The sequence below is a fragment of the Anopheles bellator genome, chromosome X (genome assembly GCF_943735745.2).
Source record: "Anopheles bellator chromosome X, idAnoBellAS_SP24_06.2, whole genome shotgun sequence".
In the NCBI taxonomy this organism is placed as follows: domain Eukaryota; kingdom Metazoa; phylum Arthropoda; class Insecta; order Diptera; family Culicidae; genus Anopheles; species Anopheles bellator.
In genome coordinates, this window is record NC_071287.1 from 3,147,822 (window position 1) to 3,167,469 (window position 19,648).

The window sequence follows — 19,648 nt, forward strand, 5'->3', positions numbered from 1 at the left end:
TCTGTCTATTGCCAACACAGATCCCAAAACAAAACAGATCATCCAACGAAAGTATAAATCCGCAATGGTAAGTGAGCTGAAGAAGAAATGAGGCAGAATGAAGATTGACGTTTGGAAAGTCAAGTAATCGGTTGATCAAAATCTGATGGACACTTGATGGGACCGGACCTACACGATTGGTTTGGGAAGCGCAGATAGCTGGAGAGATATTTCGGACTGGCAGACGAAGCGGTTGGTTATGGGTCAGCCGTCGTTGGCGTGTGGTTGCTTTGCATAACCGGCAGCCCGCAAATTTATGTTTAGCCTTTGTAGGTTTCCTATAGTCGGTACCGGTATTTCAAGTATTACCAGCCCAAACCCGACTAGGGCGTGTCGTTAGCTGCAGCATCTTGCATCAACGCTGTCTGCCGGGATCCCATCACCATCGCTCATCGCTCACTTCACTTCCTCGTTCCTATCTCCGGCAGGCCGATCAAATCTGCTACGCGGTGCTGTGCGTATTCTCGTACATTGCCGCTGGCCAGGAGCAGGCCATTCATCGACCGGGCCCCCATCAAGGCACCCCGTTCGCCCGGCCCGGAGCTGGTGCGCCCAGTGGCGCCCAGGAACCGAGGGCAACCCACACCGGGGGTGCGCCCAAGCCACCGCCACCCTCGCTCATCCAGCAGTCGGTGAAAGTCCCGCAGACGCATCTGCCACCGCAAGCCAAGCCGGCCAAGCAGCAAATCGCCGTCGGTCGGCCAGTCGGTGCCGCCAAACAGGCACCGCAGTTGGAGCAGCAGCAACCGATGGTACCACCGCAACAACAACCACCACCAGCACAACGAAGCTGTTCGCAGGAGTCGGCGGCCGTGGCGTCACCGAAGCCGGCCGACCAACCGGCCAAAGGCAGACCACCGCCGACGGTGCCGGCACGGCCCCCGGCGGTGCCCGGCAGTGGACCGGCCGGTGCTCCCCCGCCGGCGGTGCCGGCCTCCAGCAGCAGCCCACCAGTCACGAAAGCCCCTATCCTGCCGGCGGGCGGAAACCGGGGTCCTCCGCCGGCCATTCCACCCCGTTCCAACCTAGCGCAACGCTCGGACTCGGTGGCCACTAGCTCGGCTTTACAGCAGCAACAGCAGCAGCAGCTACACCGACAGTACTCTGCGATCGAGCCATCGTCGGCGATGTCGCATCACAGCAGCAGCAGTCGCGCCGGCGTCAGAACGTCTCCACTGCGATTCGAACAGTCGAGACGATCGTCTGATCACGAGCCCACCGGTACCGGTAGCCGGCAGTAGGCGCCCTCTACTGGGGGTTTTGTTGAGCTGGAGCCGCGCGCTCTGTTAGGAAAGCTTCCACTAGAAGTACCGTACTACCGCTTACTAGCATTTGTGTCGTTTAGCCGGCTCCTTCATAGGGTATATATATACAGCATATATATATATAGATGTATTAGCTACATCGTTCAGTTGAGTTTACCAATGACATGCGTAGTAATGAACAGTAAAAACACCGAAATGTAATGTTGACTATTGAACCAGAGAACCAACCCATCCCATCATGGCATCATGACATCATCGCCACATCATCGTTAGTAAGTGAATGAAAACTTCCGGAGCGCAAATTGTTAATACATACAGAAATAAATGCCAGAAAAAAAGGAACGGACACTCCAACTTATCCTGGTCCGGTCCGAGAATAAACACCCTGTGAACAACAATTCGTGTCGATTGGGTGTTCTTCTCTGTGTCTTGTGTCCCTGGACTTTTTGAACTAATTTGTTGACACGGCAGGGTCCAAACGGCTGGGGGGGGGGGTCCTTCCGTCGCACCACGATCGGACTGAGCACCCCTGAGCGAGCGTTGTTGTGTCCGGTGACATCAGTGTTGCTGAATGCAAATACTAATTAATCGTGGGCAGGTGTTACGGCTGGGACGCGAGAGGTGCCGGAGTGCCAGACCACCCGATATTAATATTACACTTACTTACATTAATATTACGTGATTGTCATCTCGGGTGGAGAAATCTAAACTACCGAAATCGATCTTCCAATTGCTCCCTCGTCCGTACCGCTTTCGTCAGATTTGGCTCCCAGCGAGAAATCGTTCTACAAAAGGGAATACAAAACTATGGAAATGTTAGAACGGCACTGGAAGGATGCCGAAAGCCAGTTTTGAACAAACAAACAAAAAAATCGTTTCCTTTCTTCGGGCCCGGGACTTTTCAGCTCATGTGCTGGCGCTCATCAGCCAAATGTTCGTGCACATCTTCAGTGAGTTCGATTCCGTGTTCTAAGCATTCCCCCCTATTTCTCTCTCTCTCTCTCTCTCTCTCCCTCCTTCTTGTCGGTGAGCATATCAGAATCACGTTTTTTAAAGCGCGTTTCTAATCCAATTCGATCGCGCGCGGACTTCCAACCCTGCACGCTCGCGACTTGCGCGCATTTTATGCGTCCCCGTCCCGTGTGCTACGTGATCGTTTTTTTCAATCTACTCGCGTCCAGCCACGGGGGGGTGAGGGCCCATCGGCCCTAGTTGAGCCGATACCGTCGAATGGCGAAAAATGTAGACAGAAACTAACGAAAGACAAAAAAAAAGGCCTTCGGCAAACCTTAGGCAGTACAGCGCGCAGCAGAACCAAACGGTCAAATGAGTTGTTCAAATTTGGCCAGCCAAAATATTTCCAAACGGAGTGATATCACACCCCCCGGGTCAACAGGCAAAGCAAACCAGGATTTATCATTCCCGATCGGCTAGCTAGCCGGTTGCTTTGGGTTTCCCTTCTGCGACTCCCTTGATGGACCGCGATTAGCGTAATCGCAGGGCAGCCGTACGTCAAGGATCCTGTAGCTCACTCAGGAGCTGGAGCCGAAATGGTTCCCCCGGCATCCTCTGCTGCTGGAGCAAGAATGTAGTAATACGCAATTGTTATTATATCACACCGCATCACTGTCTGTGGTGGCTATAAACTGGCGGGCACTGGTGCTGCTGCTGGTGGTGGTGGTGGTGAAATCAACATGAGTGTCGCCCGGCTAGGCCCGGCCCGGCCCGGCTCGGCCCGGCCCGGCCCGGCTCGGCAGCGCAAGTGCTTCGGCCAGCGCAATGTGCAGTGCAAAAAGCACCACGGCCTATGTAGTCACATGAGCGCCATATGCGAAGCGTCAGTGCCAAACTAACCTTCGGTCGGTAACGTTCGCGCAACCTGCTAAACTAGTGAGGGCAGCACGACATGTTGTACTAGCTGCACTAGGTAGCTAGTGTTTCTAAGGGCCGACACGGACTCGAGTAGGCTATTGCTTTCGCCCGCTCTCACCACCGACACCGGCAAAAAAGGGTTTGAAGAGGAGAGTTAGGTCGGAACCGAACAGTACCCTACAGTGGTGAACGGTGTCAATCGGTGTCCTGTGAATTGGGCGTCCCTGTGAGAACCGGGAGTTGAAGGTGAACCCGCTCCGCCTGACATGAGCAGATGGCCCGAACGGTGCCGATCCAATCCCCGGCCGTCCGGTTGCTGGCGGTGGCTGCGCTGATGGTCTCGGTCGTGGCGTGGCGGGCCGAGGCCTGCCAGCTGGCGGTGGGCCTCTGTGACCGGGAGCGGCTAGCTACCGTGCTGGACGCGATCTACCCGACCAGCTCCCAGGTCCGACCGGACCACCCGAAGGACCTGCTCGACTGGGGCACCGCTCTGCTGGGGACGCTGAACGACACGGGCGGTGAACCGGGGCCCGCCAGACTGGGCAATCTGGGCTACCGCTCTCTGCTCCACGAGATACCACAGGCCGAGCGAGAGCTAGACCCCATCCGCAGCGATCCGGAAGAGGCAGGTAAGGTTACCGGGAGAAGGATCTACGATCAATCCACGATAGCTGGCAGTTCTGCAACCAATCAACCGACGTGACAGTTGGAAACGTCGTTTCGAGTTTGTTTTTGTTTCTGAGATCGCCAGCGAACAGGGGGGGTGTTGCAGGCTCTACAACCAACGACGACCAGCGACGATGGCCTAGGCCTAGTTTGTGTCCGTACCAAAAAAAAAATCCGTGATCGTGTTCACGGCCAGCCAGCGGCCAGCCGGGGCCATCTTCCGGAATGATGACACCGCGGGGCGTATTTATTGTTTGCACAAAAAGCGGAAACATTCCTTCGGTGTCCAACACACCAAGGTCCAACGGGCTGTTGTGGTTTTCCCCACGCCCTCTGTATCCTCTGTTTTTGCACCCCCGAGGTTGGCGTATAGGTCCTTGGTCGCGGGTGGCATTGAAAAGAAAAAACAACCACAACAAACTAAAATTAAGCCGAAGCCACCGGAAGGTCGACCCGCGCGCATAGCTAGTGTTCTTACACGGGCCTCCTATAGTCTCTCTATGGTCTCTGGACATATAGCGTCTCTCTCTCTCTCTCTCTCTCTCTAACGTTTGTTTGGGGTCTGCTTTCACCTTGCTTCTTTCTGGTGCCTCCGCGTAGCAGGCACCTAGACGGATCGATCAGCTTGAGAGGTATATGGAGAGGCATCGCTTCCCACGGGGCGCCCCCAGAGCCGGCTGTCACAGTCACCTAGACCGTCTTCTCCAGTCGACGGGCACGGTGTGACCTTAGCAACGTTCTTCCTCTCGCGCTCTCGTGTGGCCAGAATCAGCAATGCTAGGCGCAACGGTTCCACCGCGGGGGGGTATCTAGGTGCCTCAAGGTAGCTTCCCACGCTACGAGAGCGCCAGAGCGTGCGTGAGCTAAGCGGCCCCCCTAGGCCCGAGTGGCGACCGAGGCCACCGTCGCCGCCGTCGCCGCCGCCGCTGTAGCTAAAGATCAAGTACGCGTACTAAATTTCGTAGACCTCTATTAGCGAACGGCCGTCGGCCATATCTAACCCCTAGTGCCGCTCACGCTCACGATCTCGTGTGCGCGGTATCGTAGATAACGTTCCAATAAAACGCTCGGCGTAATGGGTTGTGGGACAGCCAGGTTTCGCCAGGAAGCAGGTTTCGCCTAGATAGGTGTGTTTAGTGTTTAGTTGTAGTGACATCGAATCGTCTGCCTCGTCTGGATGGCTGCGCATATTACAAACGATAACGCATATTAAAAATTAAATACCTCGCTGTACCGCCATATAACGCCACAGCGTTGTTGGCCTAGTGTTACGTAAGGACCCGTTGCCCGACCCGAGTACAGTGTCGCTGGGCTGTTTTATTTTCCAACCACATACACGCCCCGTCGGAAGCGGCGCGAACGAACACACGAGAGACAATGAGACGATATTAAAATTCACATCATGGCGCATCCGCCACGTTCATGTCCGCGCCCCTTTGTGGTGGATCGCCGTCACAGTGGACCAAATCGAAGCGATCACTGTGCGCTGTGGTCGCCGGGCCCGACACTAGTAGATCACCACAGCCACCAACTGCAGGTCCAAAGTCCAAAGGATTCCTCTGTGGTATGAGGCACGCATCAATGGAAAAACTTCTGACTGCCATCTTCTGTCCCTTTTCGCACTTCCTCGATATCCACTTGCCCCAGTCGGGGGACCCAAACGGTTTGAACGCTCTGGAAAGGTGGCAAATTTTCACGTTCACGTTCCATCCCGTCCAGGATACATTGCATCACTGAACTCGAAAGTGTTCAGCATCAACGTACCGTTCAACCCGGCGTACAGTGCCCGGGTTTCGGCGGAGTGTCGACGCCAGTCGGCCCTGTTTCTGCGATCGTACGAGTCGTCGGACATTTGGGCGCTCAGAAGTAAGGCACACCGTCGCTACGCTACGCTACGTCGCACCGACCCGACTGTCACACACTCGGTTTTTCTTCGCCACAGTGCACGACGCTAGCGCCAAAATCGGCAACGGCATTTTGAACGGCAACATCAACCAGTACGGTGACTTCGACCAGTGCCTCGGGATACTGCAGGAACCGGCCGCCAGCAACGGTGCACAGCCCGTGGTGCAGGGACGCTACTGTATGGCGGAAGTGCAGCCGACGGTTAAGCCGAACACCGTGGTGCTGAAGTACCTGTTCGACCTCGCCCAAGCGCACGGTATGCTGAGGAGCAGCCTGCATGATGTAAGTAGTAGTAGTAGTAGTAGTAGTGGACAGGGAGCAGATGTTACCGGCATGTTCGCTCGCATACTTTCAAGCCTGGCCATCGGGTTCCCCGGTTCTCGACCGTGCACTGGGCCCTGTGCGTGCCGGCCGGTTGCACGGCGGCTGACGTCCAGCTGTCCCTGGGCGAGTTCCTGCAGGCCTACATCAACGACACCGGCATCGGGACGGAGGTGAAGGTAAGTCCGGCCCTCTGCCAAACGAAGCACCACATCTGGCGGGAGTACTTCACCGACCGGACCCTGCTCGTCTGGGGTGGCCTGGCGCTGTACGGGCTGCTGGTGCTGGTCGCCACCGTGTACGACTACAAGCAAGCGGATGGGGCCGAGCGTGCCGAGCTGCTGACGGCCTTTTCGTTGATTCGAAATGTCCGTGCGGTTGTCTGCCTGAAGGAGGAGCGCAACGATATTGCGTGTGTGCACGGGATCCGCTTCCTGAACGCGATGCTGCTGCTGATTGCGCACAAATCGATGGCCCTCTTCTTCAACCCGTACGTCAATCGGACGGAGATGAGCGAGGCAAGTGGGCTGGGCGCTGCGTGTGTACCAATGTTCTGCTCTCAGCCAACACCGTTCTTCGCACCGCCCCGTAGATCCTCGGCCAACCGTGGACGGTGATCGGGCGGGCGGCGGCCATCTTTACCGATCCGTTCATCATGTTCAGCGGCTTCCTGACCACGTTCTCCTTCGTGGAGCGCCTGGCGAAAGGGCACCGGATCCGGCTGCACCAGGAGTACGCTGGGCGCCTGCTGCGCATAGTGCCCCCGCTCGGTGCGCTCATCCTGTTCTGCACGTTCGTGCTGCCGTTCCTCAGCGATGGCCCACTCTGGAACCTGGTGGTCACCAACCACGGGGACATCTGCAAGCGGTACTGGTGGCGCAACCTGCTGTTCATCCACAACTACTTCGGCTTCCAGAACATGTGCCTGACGCACACGCACCACGTCGGCATCGACACGGAGCTGTTCTGCGTGGCCCCGCTCTTCATCTACCTGATCTGGCGCTGGCCCCGGCGCGGTATCGCCGGCCTGGTGGCGATCGCCGTCATCACCACGGTCCATCGGTTCTACACCACGTACCGCTTGCGGCTGGCCAACTACGTCTACTTCGGCACCTCGTACGTCCACAGCAATCCCCACGCCCCATCTGGTGGTGGTTGGCGCTAACTGAAACTGCGGCCTGTTTTTTTTTCCTTTCCGCCTTTTCCAGGGTGAAGCAGCTGTTCGACACGGCCGACCACATGTACACCCTGCCGTACTATCGCGTCACCGTGTACATCATGGGGGTCATCCTAGGGTACGCCTGCTCCAGGTACAAAACGATGAAGCTGAGCACGGTACGTATGTCGCCGGGCGCCAAGCACCACCGTTTTGTGCTCTCATTGCTTGGTGTGCTCGCATTGCATTCCAGCAACAACTCCGAACGGGCTGGTACGTCAGTAGCGTCTCGATCGCGCTAGCGTTCTTCGGTCCCGCCCCCATGGGCTCGCTGCACTACGTCTACAACCCGCTGCACGCGGCCAGCTACGCTGCGTTCTCACCGATCGCCTGGTGCTTGTTCTTCGCGTGGATCGTGTTCAGTGCCAATCTGGGCTACAGCAGTACGTTGCCCTACTACAGTGTAATCACACACCGCGTATTCGGTGGGCGCGCTAATCTAGAACCCAATCTTCTTCTTGTTTCCGTTCCGTTTCCTTTGCCGGCCCGGACCCGGCAGACAAGCTGATCGAGTTTCTGTCGTGGCGCGGTTTCCGTGTCACCACCCGGCTCTCGTACGCCATCTACCTCACGCAGTTTCCCATTTTTTTCTACAACGTTGGCCGCACCAGGGTACCGCAGTTTTTCGAGTTTTGGCCCGCCGTGATCGTGAGTACGGTACCGACCGCAAAACGTGTTCGTTCGTTCTCATTCGAACGAACCACTAGGTAGGATGTGTGTACCACCCGCCCCTGTTCTTTTTTCTCACCCACAGTTTAACACCAATGAGTACGCCGTAGTGTTTCTAGCCTCGTTCCTACTAACGGTACTGTTCGAAACTCCATTTATCAACATCAAAAAAATTCTCTTCCGAACCAAACCACGGTGGAAGAAATCCGCGACCGCGGGTCCGGCGGCTAGCAGCGCAACCGAACAAGCGCAATCGGCACCACCGGTTCACGTAGGAAAGGCCACCGGCCTAGTAGACAGCATGGATGAGAACGAAAATGACCAGTCAACCCCGATCCTAGAAGAAGGCGCTACAAACAAGCACTGAAACGATTTATCCTACAACGAAGGCATCAAGGGGGCTTTTTGTCGATAGTTTACTGATACCACTTCACGAATGGAAATGAAAAATACTGGACTGATTGGTGGAGCGTGTGGCGGGCCGTTCTATACGCTAACATTCTTGGCGCAATTATGATAAATAATGAAACAGATACTACCGACCGGCGTGTTGTCTTGTTCGTGAATCATCCAGTATCTCGTCCAGCCGCGGCATCGAAATATACATATCATCGGGTTGGGGAAAAAGAAATCAATTTTTTTCCAACAGCCCACTATTGTACTTTTCCAAATTGTAGTGAAGGCGGAAAGGCGGGTTTTTATTTCGTTTCAAGACAAACACGAGTGAGCCACGATTTGAGGAAAGAGGATACCCAAAGGAAGAATGTTGTGCAAATTGCCACGAACACGTACACTACGCTTTTTGTACGGAAAAAACACAAACAAATAATTTATTATATACAGAAGCTAGAACAAACGTTGAACATATTTTCCCTTTCGACCCATGTAGCCAACCATGGCTTTCTTCCACTTGAAAACGTGAGGGTAACGTTGTTCGTCTATATCTTCGTGTTGCAGAACATTCCAAACATTGTAGTCATCCTTGCCTGGTGTTGTGCCGGTAAAAAAACAAGTTTGCGCTACCGTTGTCTCGCTGTCGTTCTGATACATCCGCGAGTCGCTTATCTGCTTCCTGTCGCTGGTGAATTCTTTCGGCAGTGGAAGACTAGGGCTAGATGGTGGCGTTGCATAAATATCATTGTCACTGTCGTCACTATTTCCATCCGTATCGCTGCAGCTGAAGTATTCCTCACCCACCTTCATCCCACATTTCGGTGTACTGTGGACCGCGTTACGATATGTGTCGAAGTTGGCTGTCATTTGGTGCATTCTGGCACTTTCTGCCAGATTCGTTCGCTGCTCACGCCGCTTGCTCAGCCTTTCCTGTGTACGTTTGCCTGCATGATTATTGTTACTCGTACGGCAGTTGCATTGACGTATTACGTTGCTTCTTTCCCACATGGTACGGCAATCCTGCTCGGTTTGGTTGTGTAAATCAATCGGCTGCACGAGCTTAGCGTTTTCCGTGTAAAATGTCAAACCATTAAATATGCACACCAAGCTGTCACTACCGTAGTCGTGACCAGTTTGTGCACATGTGACAAAATGAGATACCATTTCCTTCACCTTGCCCAATGCAGAGTCGGATGCCTGCAAAATATATGTCGTGGTCATGTAGGCAAAAAGTGAGTGAACCTTTGAGAAGTTAATTCCATGAAACACACTATCTTGACGATAGTTGTCTACCATAGTATCTAGTTTTGTGATGACCTTAACAATAGCCTCCTCGTACTGCCAGTCAGGTTTGCTGCCATTGCCCCATGGTTCGGTGAAATATTTCGAAAATCTTATCGCAAACACTTGCAACGATTTCAACAGACAAAGGTACGAGTTGGAAACCTTACTCCGCTCGTCCTTCGTGATCGTCGTTTTGTCTTCTTCTAAGTTCGCTGTTCCCTTCGTGTTGGTAGTTACGTTTACTTCCTTCGAGAGTTTTTCGGACTGCTTTCCCTGTTCGGCTGAGGAACGTTCGGCTAGATACGCATCAAGCTTTTGTAAACCATCGGCACTGGCCAGATTGCAAAACTCGCCAAGAAATCCCCAGTGCTCTCGCCATCCAACGTTACGTTGCAACGCGAGCGTACGGCCAATCGTCTCCAACCCCTTCGCGATGTCATGCAGCCGAATGCTACGCTCCCGGCACGATGGCGACTCGGCTACATTTGCTAATGCATACAGCTCTTGGTTTTCGTCGCACATGAAGCTCACGTTGAAGTAACTACTTTCATCACTCGCCTCTGAAACGTCGGACAACTCACGATCGCATTGAATCCAGTGATTACCGTTATTGTCCAAATCCTCTATAGTTAGCTTTTCCAGCTTTGTAGTCAGCAAATCAACGTCTCCTTCTTGTCCACCAGGGTCCAGCGATGAATTCCCAAACAACCGGCGCTGCTGTATTTTTCGGGGTGTTGAGCTGTTGATCTTCCGGTGGAAACCGGTCGGTTTGGGACTCTCCATACTTCGCACACACGGACTCTGCGGTATCAGCCTGGGAGGTGTTCGCCAGCGTTTGAAAAACGATAAAGCCCTATCGCGATCCATTGGACCGGCGTATGCTTTGATCTCTCGCCGTGAACTTATCACGTCATCAGTCTCGAGTTTCGGTGGATTGGCAGTGGTGAATGGTTCGCCGACGATTGCTGGCACTGACTCGTCCAGAGTACGCAGCACTGGAACAAAGAACCGTTCCTCTAACAGCTCGTGGATGGCTTGACGAATCTCGGGTGTATCATTGGCTGCCTTTGCACGGCTGCAGATAATATCACGAGGTAGCATTCCGTCCGCGTTGTGGCTTACCTTGCATTGAAGATAGGCCATCAGCTCTTTCACCACTCCGACCGACCCGTGCTTTGCGGCAAAGTGTAAGGGCGTCTCGTTGCGGCTTTTGTCCGGCATGTTCAAGTACATGTCCAGCAGTATGGCACACACCTCATTGGTCGCGGGAGACCGCTGACCGTGTAGCAGTTCAATGTACGCGGTGCTGCTAACTGTCTGCAACACTAAGCGGCATATCTCTTCGCGCCCTTCAATGGCAGCGATATGAAGCGCATTGTAGCGAGGCCCTTCCTTGAGAATTGTCGGTGTATCACCCGAACTGATTAAATATCGCGGATTCGCCTGGATCGTTGCCTGCACCTCGCTCACGTTGTTTGCTTCGATAAGCTTTCGGAACGCAACCAATTTCTGACTGACGGGGGCGATGAACTGTGGCTTTACAAATTTCTGTTTCAGTGGAACGGTAGGCGTAGTGGCTGAAGTAAACGAAGCATACACATATTAACCGTAGCCAATTGATACAATCGTAGTGAATCGTTAGGTGTCTTACATTTGATAGCTTCGTCCGAAGGTCCGCTCAAATAAAAATTCATCGCCTCTTCATATGACGCGAACCCTTTGAACCGTGCATTCTTGTGCTGCTTCAGAACCGCCAGCGCTTCAGTTGGATCGGTGTAGCAGCTCTTAACCGCTGAAAAACATAATCGGGAAAAAAGGTTTAACATGATATTTCTTACCATTGCTCGTCTCTTGCCAGTCGACAACGTACGACAATCAGGGTGTAGGTCGGGTATGTAAACGGCGTAGTACTTCATCTTAGTTCTAACGCAATGACGCTGGCGTGCTCCTAGATCGTTGCGTCCTTTCGATTGTAACTGCTAATAACCCAAATATTGCGATGTTAATTAGTTTGTGGCACCAATAAACTACATTTACTTGGTTTTCAATCACAACGGCGGTTGCAAAAACAACGCGACATTCGCACTTAACGTACAATGCAGAATGGCTGAACGTTTGCTTTCGGCGGTCAATTGCGGTATGTGCGCGTTTCAATGGTTGCTGCGACTGACGACTGACGCTAGCGTTTCGTGCTAGAGAACATGCAAAGCTCATCGGTAGAAATTTTTTCCTGTCACTGCGGTCACTTCCTGTCCACACCAAGCGCAAATCGGACCGTAGAAACGTCATTTCGTTTGCACTTCGTGTGGCAGCAAAAATATAAAAACAAAATGTCAAACGTGTTTAAGAAACATGAAATATGAAAACGCGAAGAGAAATAAATTGATTTCTGAATATTTGTTTCTGTTTTTTAGGATTTTGTTACTAAACCAGTAAATAAGAACATACATTGTCCTCTGTTTGTAAACAAGTTGTATCTGGGAGGCCACACGAAGCGTAAAAACTAGCGTAAAATTAATTTGTAATGCCAATTTGTAACGCTTCGTGTGGCAGCAAAAATATAAAAACCAAATGTGAAACGTGTTTACGTTCGTGCTTTTGGTCCGAGAAAATAGATACGGAAGAGAAATAAATTGATTCGTGAATATCTTTTTCCGTTCGATTTTGTTACTATACCAGCAAATAAGAACTAAAATTATCTTCTGTTTGTAAACATAGCGTTTGCTAACGTGTTTTGCGGTCGGATTTGCGCTCGGCCAACACATACACGTCATTTGACAAAGGCGCAAACAGTTTGGCATTTATCTGAAATGCCCAAATGATTACGTTACGCTTCGTGTGGCCTCTCCTTAAGAACTAGAAAGAGAAAGAAAAGAGCGAAAGGGCAGTAGTTGTTATTTTTCAGATTCAGTTGTGTCTGACTTTTGTCAAACTGCTCGGTCGCGATTTCCAGTGCTGGAGCTGCAGCGTAACTTTTTCAAAATTGTACAATTTGATTATAGTCAAGTTTGCTGAAAAAACAAAATGTTGATGCTTAAACAAAACCAAAAAAATTTCAATTGTGTTTCGGGGTTGCTACAACCTGATTTTGCATCGCTGTCGGGCTAGGGTGATTTCGGTTTGGAATGATCATTTAGCTTCTATAAACCATTTTTAAAGCTTTAAAAGAGCTTCCTATTCTTCTTCTACGGGAACAACCGCTGAGCGGACTTTATCCTGCACCAGGGACAATGCCAGTCTCTGATGCTTTCTAAAACGGCTTGTTTTTACGGGCGGGGTTTCGTCTTGGATGAATTTGGTCTTGTTTTCGTTTATCTGCAACCGCGATTATCCGCAGTTTGCTCGTTTCCTATGTCAGCCTGACCTACATCGGAGAGGCTACGGCCTATAATGTCTATGTCATCAGCATATGCCAGGATCTGGCTGGACTTGAAGTAGATTGTCCCTAAGGTGTCCACTCCCGAGTCCCGGATGGCTCGCTCCAATACGATGTTAAAGGGGAGGCACCCTAGACCGTCCCCTTGGCGCAGTCTCTTGGGGGTAGCAAAAGGATTAGAGAGCTTTCCATCCAGCTTCACCCGGCTTGTGATGTTGTTCATGATTTTTCTAACAATTCTAGTAAATTTGGCCAATATTTCGAAACTAGTACTATGCTATCATATGCCTTGAAGCCTTGAAGTCGATGAAGTGCTGCAAAATTGCTGCACAACTGCTCTGTATTGTACCAACATATACATATAGTGCTGGAAGTAATAGAGCAGTTTCACCTTTCCAATGTCTGTCAACATAGTTGTAAAATTATGGGGGCAAAAAATTTTCCAAAACCAAAACTTAACATTTTGAATAAATTCTTCGCAACTTCGAAGCTCCCGGAGATTAATACTGGTAGGGCTGACTAGTATAGCAGGCAATAATTCTGTTTTACCTATGCATAATTCTCAAATTGAAAATAAACTATAATATATGTAAAACTGAAGACATAAAACATCAGAAATACAGATACTTGCTGACTTACGTACACTGGCACCACAGGTTTGGTTTTGTCTATCGTTTGCATTTTCGCAATACCATACCAGAAGGGTCAATAACGGTTTCATTTCTGCCAAATTGGAAAAAATGAAAACGATATTCAGATGTATTTTAATAGAGAAACAACGAACGATAAATTATAAATTACTTTAAATTTAAAAAAATTAAAATAAAACTTATTTCATTCGTAATCTAGCCTAAATGTGCGTAAGTACTACTTTTTCCTCATAAAACGAATATATACCTAACTTATTATTGTCATTGTTCTGGTTTTCATTAATTTAACGATATTTAAGAAGTCATACCAAATGACAGACAGACAACTGTAACTTCTCATTTGATTCGCATCAACTGTACACTTTTGTTTATTTATTCCATTATCATGGAGCACTTCTCGAAGCACATATTATCGCAACACATAAAAAATAAGAAAACAAAACTAAGTTAACATAGTAAAACGTTAACACAGCAAAGGACCGAACGACTTAGTATTTTTACAGCCCGTGCAAACGAATGTAGATTCAATTTAATGACGGTGTGCGATTGCCTACCCAATTGACTTCAATACTGGGCCATTTCGTCTGCAGGCAGGTTAGCATCGGATCAGAGGGATTGTACATACGGACGTCACTCTCTAGAAGGACCGCCTGGCCTTTGTTGTACAGCACGCGATTGTTGAAGTTCGAGTTCGGAATGCCGTTGTAATGCAACAGGTCGAATGAATCCGGTATTGATTTCTTTTCGCTTGGAAAAAACTCGTTAAGAAACGCATTCAGCAAAATAATACCTAGATTTTCCGGGTCAAGGCGGCTTCGCATGAGTTCAACGCTAAAAACAAGAAAAGAACAATGAAAACGATTATACCAAATTAAGTGTAGAATGTGTTAAGTGTTCGCCTTTACATGATACAACATCTCATGATATACCACTTCTTGTACTGCCAAAAAATGTAAGCCATTTGGACGTGTGATCGTTTTTAAATTATATTGGTAGCGCTTTCGACAGGCGTTTATTGTGACCAAGCTTATTGTGTCACTAGGAGTATAAGACTGAAATTTACTTCTTCTTTTCCATCTTCTTATTGGACAACAACCGCTGAGTGGCTTTAGCGGGAAGTTTACTTACTAAGATAAAATTAATAGTTTTTATAACGAGAGTTATCTGTACTTACTATTCGGGTTCGCTGACTAAGTCTAGAGCACACATCAGATCCTGCAACATCGGACTGGGAATAAAGTTGCTTCCATCCGCATCGAATTGTCGAAATACTCGGCGAGCAACTTCGGCGGGTGTTTCGGGTGACACAAGTCGCTTTTCGTTGCTAAACATTACGGTTAAGTGTGTATCGGAACCCATCACCCATACTGGATTCTTCGGATTTTTGTAAAAGAAACCAACGGTACAGTATTGCAGCTGTTCCATCACGGTGATGAAACCAATCTCCGATTGCTGGTTGATTCCTTTTAGCTCTGGAAAGTATACAAGAAAAAGGAATAATGTTATGTGCGCAGACAAAATATTAACAGCAATAGCTGAACGTACTCATTCCCCCCACGTCCTGCTCGTTGTCCCAGACATGCGGTACGGCTCGCCCGGTAAGCATCAGGTTTATCAGGGCCTGACTACCGCAACCATATGTATCGTGTATGAGCGGCTCAGAAGGGTCGGACATTTCAGAAAGTATACTCTCGAGTCCCTTCGTGTGCAGAATCGTGTACAGCAACAACAGTACCCCGCACTCGTTCGCCAGAATGTGGAAATTTTGCGTATAAAATTTTTCGACATCATCGATATTCTTAAATTCGCGGTACGCGATACATTTGTGGAAAGCATCGGGTGTCCAAGTACCAAGGTGTATACCGGCTGCGAGCAAACTGGAAGTTCCACCGTGCAACGCCCGTGCATCACCAGAACCTCCTGATCGTACGTATTCCTGTGCGTTCTTTAAGGCCGGCCCACCCAATGCGTCCGGAACGTCAGTTCCACCATCCTCAGAAGCAGATATTTCTACGGTACTCTCAGTGTGCAGGCTCACGATGCGGTAAAGGTCAGATTTGCACTTCATAAGAATCTGGCAAACGGCCTGAATCAGCAAGGTTTTACACTTATCGGCAGTAAGCTGCAACGGAAACAAACACGAAAATTGAATTGTGTTACCCGAAAATCCGATTATCTATGGTAAGCTTGCGTAAAACGGCGCAGTACATCATTGAAACTATGTCCTGGAGTTTCCATCAACAATATCTTTAGAAGGTACGCCTGCACTGGAGCTATTACACAACATGGCCCACCGTCTCGCTGCACCAAAGCCGACGGCTCGTAGTCGCTGAAGGAGAACCCTAAAGGCAAAGAAAACAGTTTAACAACATCGATCTATTCATCGACACTCAGTGTTAGTAGTGGAGGATGGAAATATTACGTATCAATTCACATCACGACAGTATAAAAAAGCGTACCTTGCAACCACCGTCGAAATACATCGTTCTTGATCGTAGTGCCCCAGAGAAGTGAAAACAATTCTTTCGAAATCGTTCTAGTGCCGTGGTCGCTATCGGCAACACTCGACGATCCTGGGTCATCTATAACATTTGCCGCACTTGTAGTAGCACTTGGCGAAGCTGAGTAGTCTCCCATCAGGGAACGAGGCTTGGCTTTGGCACGTACTGAGGATTTAGCGGCCCTTAAGATTTATACAATCGCGCAAACGTTATGTCCGACGGCAGCGGTTGCTGACAACTGTAATTCGTAGCGTGCAAAAGAGTCCTCCAAATATGGCTTGCACACACATGGAAGGGATGAGTCAACAGCAATTTCAACGATGACCGAATTATTTGTATATCAAAAAGTTATCGTAGCAAAACGACACGATTGCTACAGCCAACAAGCGATGACAGATACGAGCCCTACAGGGTTTTGTGAAACGGAGATCATCTATACAATAGCACTACACAGCGAATGTAGAAGTATTGAAGGGGCAAACATGTGTGTGTATCATATGCAATTACTTTATTTTCCCACTGCAACAATTTGTTTCTGATTATGGCGAAAATACTTTTCCCGTTTTTTTTCGACCCTTGCCTTTGTTTACAGCCCGTTTTATAGCGCACGCATCACTAGGTAACGTATGAACGCTTTTTTAGCACAATGCAGTTACTTCGAAACGCCTTTATAACAACGCGCGAAAAAACTGCGAGCGGATTCCTTAAATCTGAACGTCAGAGCCTGTGTACCATGATTGGTTGAACGCACCGTTCTTACGATTTTTTTTTTAATTTTTTTCCCGATGCGGGAAAACAACCTGTTTCTCCCCCCCGTCAGGATCCTGTCTGGCATAGAGGGAAGCAGGAATGCGATGTATCATCGCATTTTATTCAGATAATATATATACATAAATACATAAAGCACATATTTACAAATAGTTGTACATTTAGCCACATTCGCAAGTCGCGGATGTAGTCGTATAGACGGGTTCTTACGACATTATGATACAAAGTTTGACAAATTGTGTTCCTTGATTGGTTAAAACATATGTTGCTATTGACTATTCGTTATTATATAGAAGTATCATGATACTCGTGGGCATACATACTAGCTGCAGGCCAGGACCGTTCGGCGATTGAAGTTGCCGGATAACGAGCCAAAAGAAATATACATTGCTCATTATATGGTTTATGATGTAACCATACATCCCGAGCAGTGTATAACAGAACAAAGTCGCTTTAACTCTATATAAAGTGCGGTTGATTCTGCCGGGCCACACCAAGCGCAAATCGGACCGCAAAAACGACATTTCGTTTGCGCTTCGTGTGGCAGCAAAAATATAAAAACGAAATGTCAGGCGTGTTTACATTCGTGTTTTTGGTCCGAGAAAACAGAAATAGAAGAGAAATAAATTGATTTCTGAATATATTTTTCTGTTCTTTTTCCATTTTGTTACTAGACCAGCAAATAAGAACTTAAATAATCCTCTGTTTGTAAGCAAGCGTATTGTTGTTTGTAAACAGAGGTACCCCTTCACCGGTGCCAGATAAACGATAAAAGCAAATGATAAGCGCTCTCACCGGTAGAGGGCGCTAAGGCACCAGGTAGGATCGTTGACCGATCGGCGCGAGGGAGAGTGAAAACGACGAGTGCTAAAACAGACGGGAAGAAGAGCGAACGTTTTTTAACCGCACCGCACCGCATCGTTGAACAAAGTGATTGTTACAGAAAAGACGAATAAAACGCACCGGTAAAGGAAACCGGAACCGGTTATTCGCCCACTTTGTTTGAACGTCCGCTTAGGGTTTAAAAAAATCGCGGATCCCGCTGGAAACGGCAATATTAAAAAACGTTCGATTAGTTTTTTTTTTGCTAAAAGACATTCAAGTGTTTGGTTGAGCTTTGAGCTTGAGCTCGATAAAGAACATTCAAGTGGCCCTGAAGGGCGAACAGTGATTTTCTTTGGAGAAGAACATTCAGTGATTTCTTTGAACATGCAGTGAATTTCTTTGTGAATAGAGAATGAGTGAAAGAAGTAGTGACGCCATCGGGCCGACATCGACCGTCGATCGTCGACCGACGACCTTGGGTAAGATCACGCGGAAACCACACGTCGCGGTCATCGACGGATCGCCACCGGCGAGCATGGCGCCGACTCGCCAAGGAACGATGGCGCCTACTCCCGTAGGAACGATGGCGGAAGGCGAAGGCACGCCGTCCGCCATTTGCACAGCAAGCAGGGGCCCATCCTCTCGAAGCTCCGTAGGAGAACGGAGAAGGCTGCACGGAGCAGCCAGCGTCGGCAACACGGCCAACCTGCTCACGGTCGGTACCTCGAAACACCTGATTCGCCAGCAAACGTTCCCACCGTTGCAACCGTACGTGCGCACGCGCTACATGTCGTCCCAGGCGGAACGCGGTGCTTGCCCCGATGCGCTGCTCGAGTCGAACTTGAGCAGCTCTAGCACGAACAATCATCGCCATCCGCTGCAGCAACAACGGCAACAACGGCACCGTCACCGTCATCATGATCATCACCAGTCGGTGGACCACGCCGGGGCACCGGCGCCATCGCACGTTGAATCTCGCGCCCGCATCCTGTCGACCCGGAAGGACAGCATCAAACGGGAACCACAGCCCGACGGCACGTCCCAGCAGGGCGGTAGCAGCAGCAGCAGTAACAGCGGCGGTGGCCAGGGCAAGATCAAGGTGCCGAAATTGTCGCTCGGTCAGAAGGAGAACCTCGACCCTTCGATGCTAAAGCGTACGCTCAGTCAGCGGCGCGGCCCCGCCCCAGCGACCGTGGCGCTGCCACAGAAACCCGGCGACGCCCTAGGGTCGGCCACCGTGTCCGACATCGGCAAATCGTTCGTCATCAAAACGTGTGATCTGATGCGCCGAGGCTCGATGCCGGCCGATGCCATCATCCACGCCAAAGCGGATCAAGCGGATCGGTTCAGTAGTTTTGGAGAAAAAGCGGTACAGACAGACAGACAGACAGACAGATAAACAACCATTTATATATATATATAGATAGATGCGGTTGTAATTACTGTAATGTTGATAGTAATAGTGCATTGCGTCAGAAAGGTATGTCAACAACAAAACAGAATGTGCATTTTTCGTTTCTCGCAGATTTTTCGAAATCGGTCTCAATGTATTTACTTATGATTGAAATATACTTATACGATTCAGGGAAGTTATTGTATACCATAGGCACTGCATTGCATATAATATTTGTGAGGTTATTAGAGCAAACGAACTAAAATCTCACTAATTTGCAGATCTTTACTAACGTATAAGACACTTTGACTGTTTCTCCTAAGGCCAGCCTTACGAACAGTTACGACAAACATTTAAAGCGATAACTCATTGAATGTATTTCACTTATAAAAGAAACCTTTTCAATTTACACTCCTTTTTACATTTGTTTTCGACAGGAGAATGCCGTACATGCACCACATTACATACAAGTAGCTGCGTTAATAACATTGTATGTAATGGAAAC

General features: G+C 49.5%; 4 protein-coding genes across 7 annotated transcripts in view; 2 read left to right on the forward strand and 2 right to left on the reverse strand.

The window, feature by feature from the left end:
- Window positions 1–1,280, forward strand: part of LOC131213288 (MAP kinase-activating death domain protein) — a 13,223-nt gene extending 11,943 nt beyond the window's left edge. The window contains exons 16-17 of the mRNA XM_058207304.1: window positions 21–67; window positions 468–1,280. Of these exons, the coding sequence (XP_058063287.1) occupies window positions 21–67; window positions 468–1,280 (860 nt within the window). The remainder of the gene's footprint in view (window positions 1–20; window positions 68–467) is intronic.
- Window positions 1,281–3,390: 2,110 nt separating this feature from the next.
- Window positions 3,391–8,803, forward strand: LOC131213956 (nose resistant to fluoxetine protein 6). Of its 2 annotated transcripts, none has more exons than XM_058208210.1 (9): window positions 3,391–3,805; window positions 5,562–5,708; window positions 5,785–6,029; window positions 6,104–6,586; window positions 6,661–7,184; window positions 7,277–7,403; window positions 7,478–7,667; window positions 7,784–7,932; window positions 8,039–8,803. In XM_058208210.1, exons 1-9 carry the CDS (start codon window positions 3,451–3,453, stop codon window positions 8,318–8,320), a joined length of 2,502 nt encoding a protein of 833 aa, XP_058064193.1. In that variant the 5' UTR covers window positions 3,391–3,450; the 3' UTR covers window positions 8,321–8,803. The 2 variants fall into 2 exon arrangements, with proteins under 2 accessions (XP_058064193.1, XP_058064194.1); XM_058208211.1 differs by having other exon boundaries at window positions 7,784–7,936; window positions 8,039–8,106.
- LOC131213955 (ankyrin repeat and LEM domain-containing protein 2 homolog) lies at window positions 8,761–11,804 on the reverse strand. 3 transcript variants are annotated; one of them, XM_058208208.1, is made up of 3 exons: window positions 11,726–11,804; window positions 11,282–11,609; window positions 8,761–11,207 (listed from the first exon to the last, which is right to left on the reverse strand). In XM_058208208.1, exons 2-3 carry the CDS (start codon window positions 11,544–11,546, stop codon window positions 8,800–8,802), a joined length of 2,673 nt encoding a protein of 890 aa, XP_058064191.1. In that variant the 5' UTR covers window positions 11,547–11,609; window positions 11,726–11,804; the 3' UTR covers window positions 8,761–8,799. The 3 variants fall into 3 exon arrangements, with proteins under 3 accessions (XP_058064191.1, XP_058064192.1, XP_058064190.1); XM_058208209.1 differs by having other exon boundaries at window positions 11,282–11,422; window positions 11,501–11,780; XM_058208207.1 differs by having other exon boundaries at window positions 11,282–11,780.
- A 2,191-nt stretch (window positions 11,805–13,995) lies between these two features.
- LOC131213556 (ubiquitin carboxyl-terminal hydrolase MINDY-3 homolog) lies at window positions 13,996–16,858 on the reverse strand. The gene is made up of 5 exons (XM_058207621.1): window positions 16,116–16,858; window positions 15,865–15,998; window positions 15,202–15,778; window positions 14,831–15,128; window positions 13,996–14,487 (listed from the first exon to the last, which is right to left on the reverse strand). The coding sequence occupies exons 1-5, from the start codon at window positions 16,291–16,293 to the stop codon at window positions 14,181–14,183; spliced, it is 1,494 nt and encodes a 497-aa protein (XP_058063604.1). The 5' UTR covers window positions 16,294–16,858; the 3' UTR covers window positions 13,996–14,180.
- Window positions 16,859–19,648: the final 2,790 nt, after the last annotated feature.

What these genes read in the sequence shown, in the direction of transcription:
- LOC131213956 (XM_058208210.1), top strand. Translation starts at nt 3,451, where the DNA reads ATGGCCCGAACGGTGCCGATCCAATCCCCGGCCGTCCGGTTGCTGGCG. An exon ending in GGACATTTGGGCGCTCAGAA is followed by an intron (nt 5,709 to 5,784) that starts GTAAGGCACACC and finishes TCTTCGCCACAG; the next exon opens with TGCACGACGCTAGCGCCAAA. An exon ending in TACGTCTACTTCGGCACCTC is followed by an intron (nt 7,185 to 7,276) that starts GTACGTCCACAG and finishes CGCCTTTTCCAG; the next exon opens with GGTGAAGCAGCTGTTCGACA.
- LOC131213955 (XM_058208208.1), bottom strand. Translation starts at nt 11,546, where the DNA reads ATGAAGTACTACGCCGTTTACATACCCGACCTACACCCTGATTGTCGT. An exon ending in TTCGGACGAAGCTATCAAAT is followed by an intron (nt 11,208 to 11,281) that starts GTAAGACACCTA and finishes CGTTTACTTCAG; the next exon opens with CCACTACGCCTACCGTTCCA.
- LOC131213556 (XM_058207621.1), bottom strand. Translation starts at nt 16,293, where the DNA reads ATGGGAGACTACTCAGCTTCGCCAAGTGCTACTACAAGTGCGGCAAAT. An exon ending in ATTTCGACGGTGGTTGCAAG is followed by an intron (nt 15,999 to 16,115) that starts GTACGCTTTTTT and finishes CTTTGCCTTTAG; the next exon opens with GGTTCTCCTTCAGCGACTAC. An exon ending in TTAGTCAGCGAACCCGAATA is followed by an intron (nt 14,488 to 14,830) that starts GTAAGTACAGAT and finishes TCTTGTTTTTAG; the next exon opens with CGTTGAACTCATGCGAAGCC.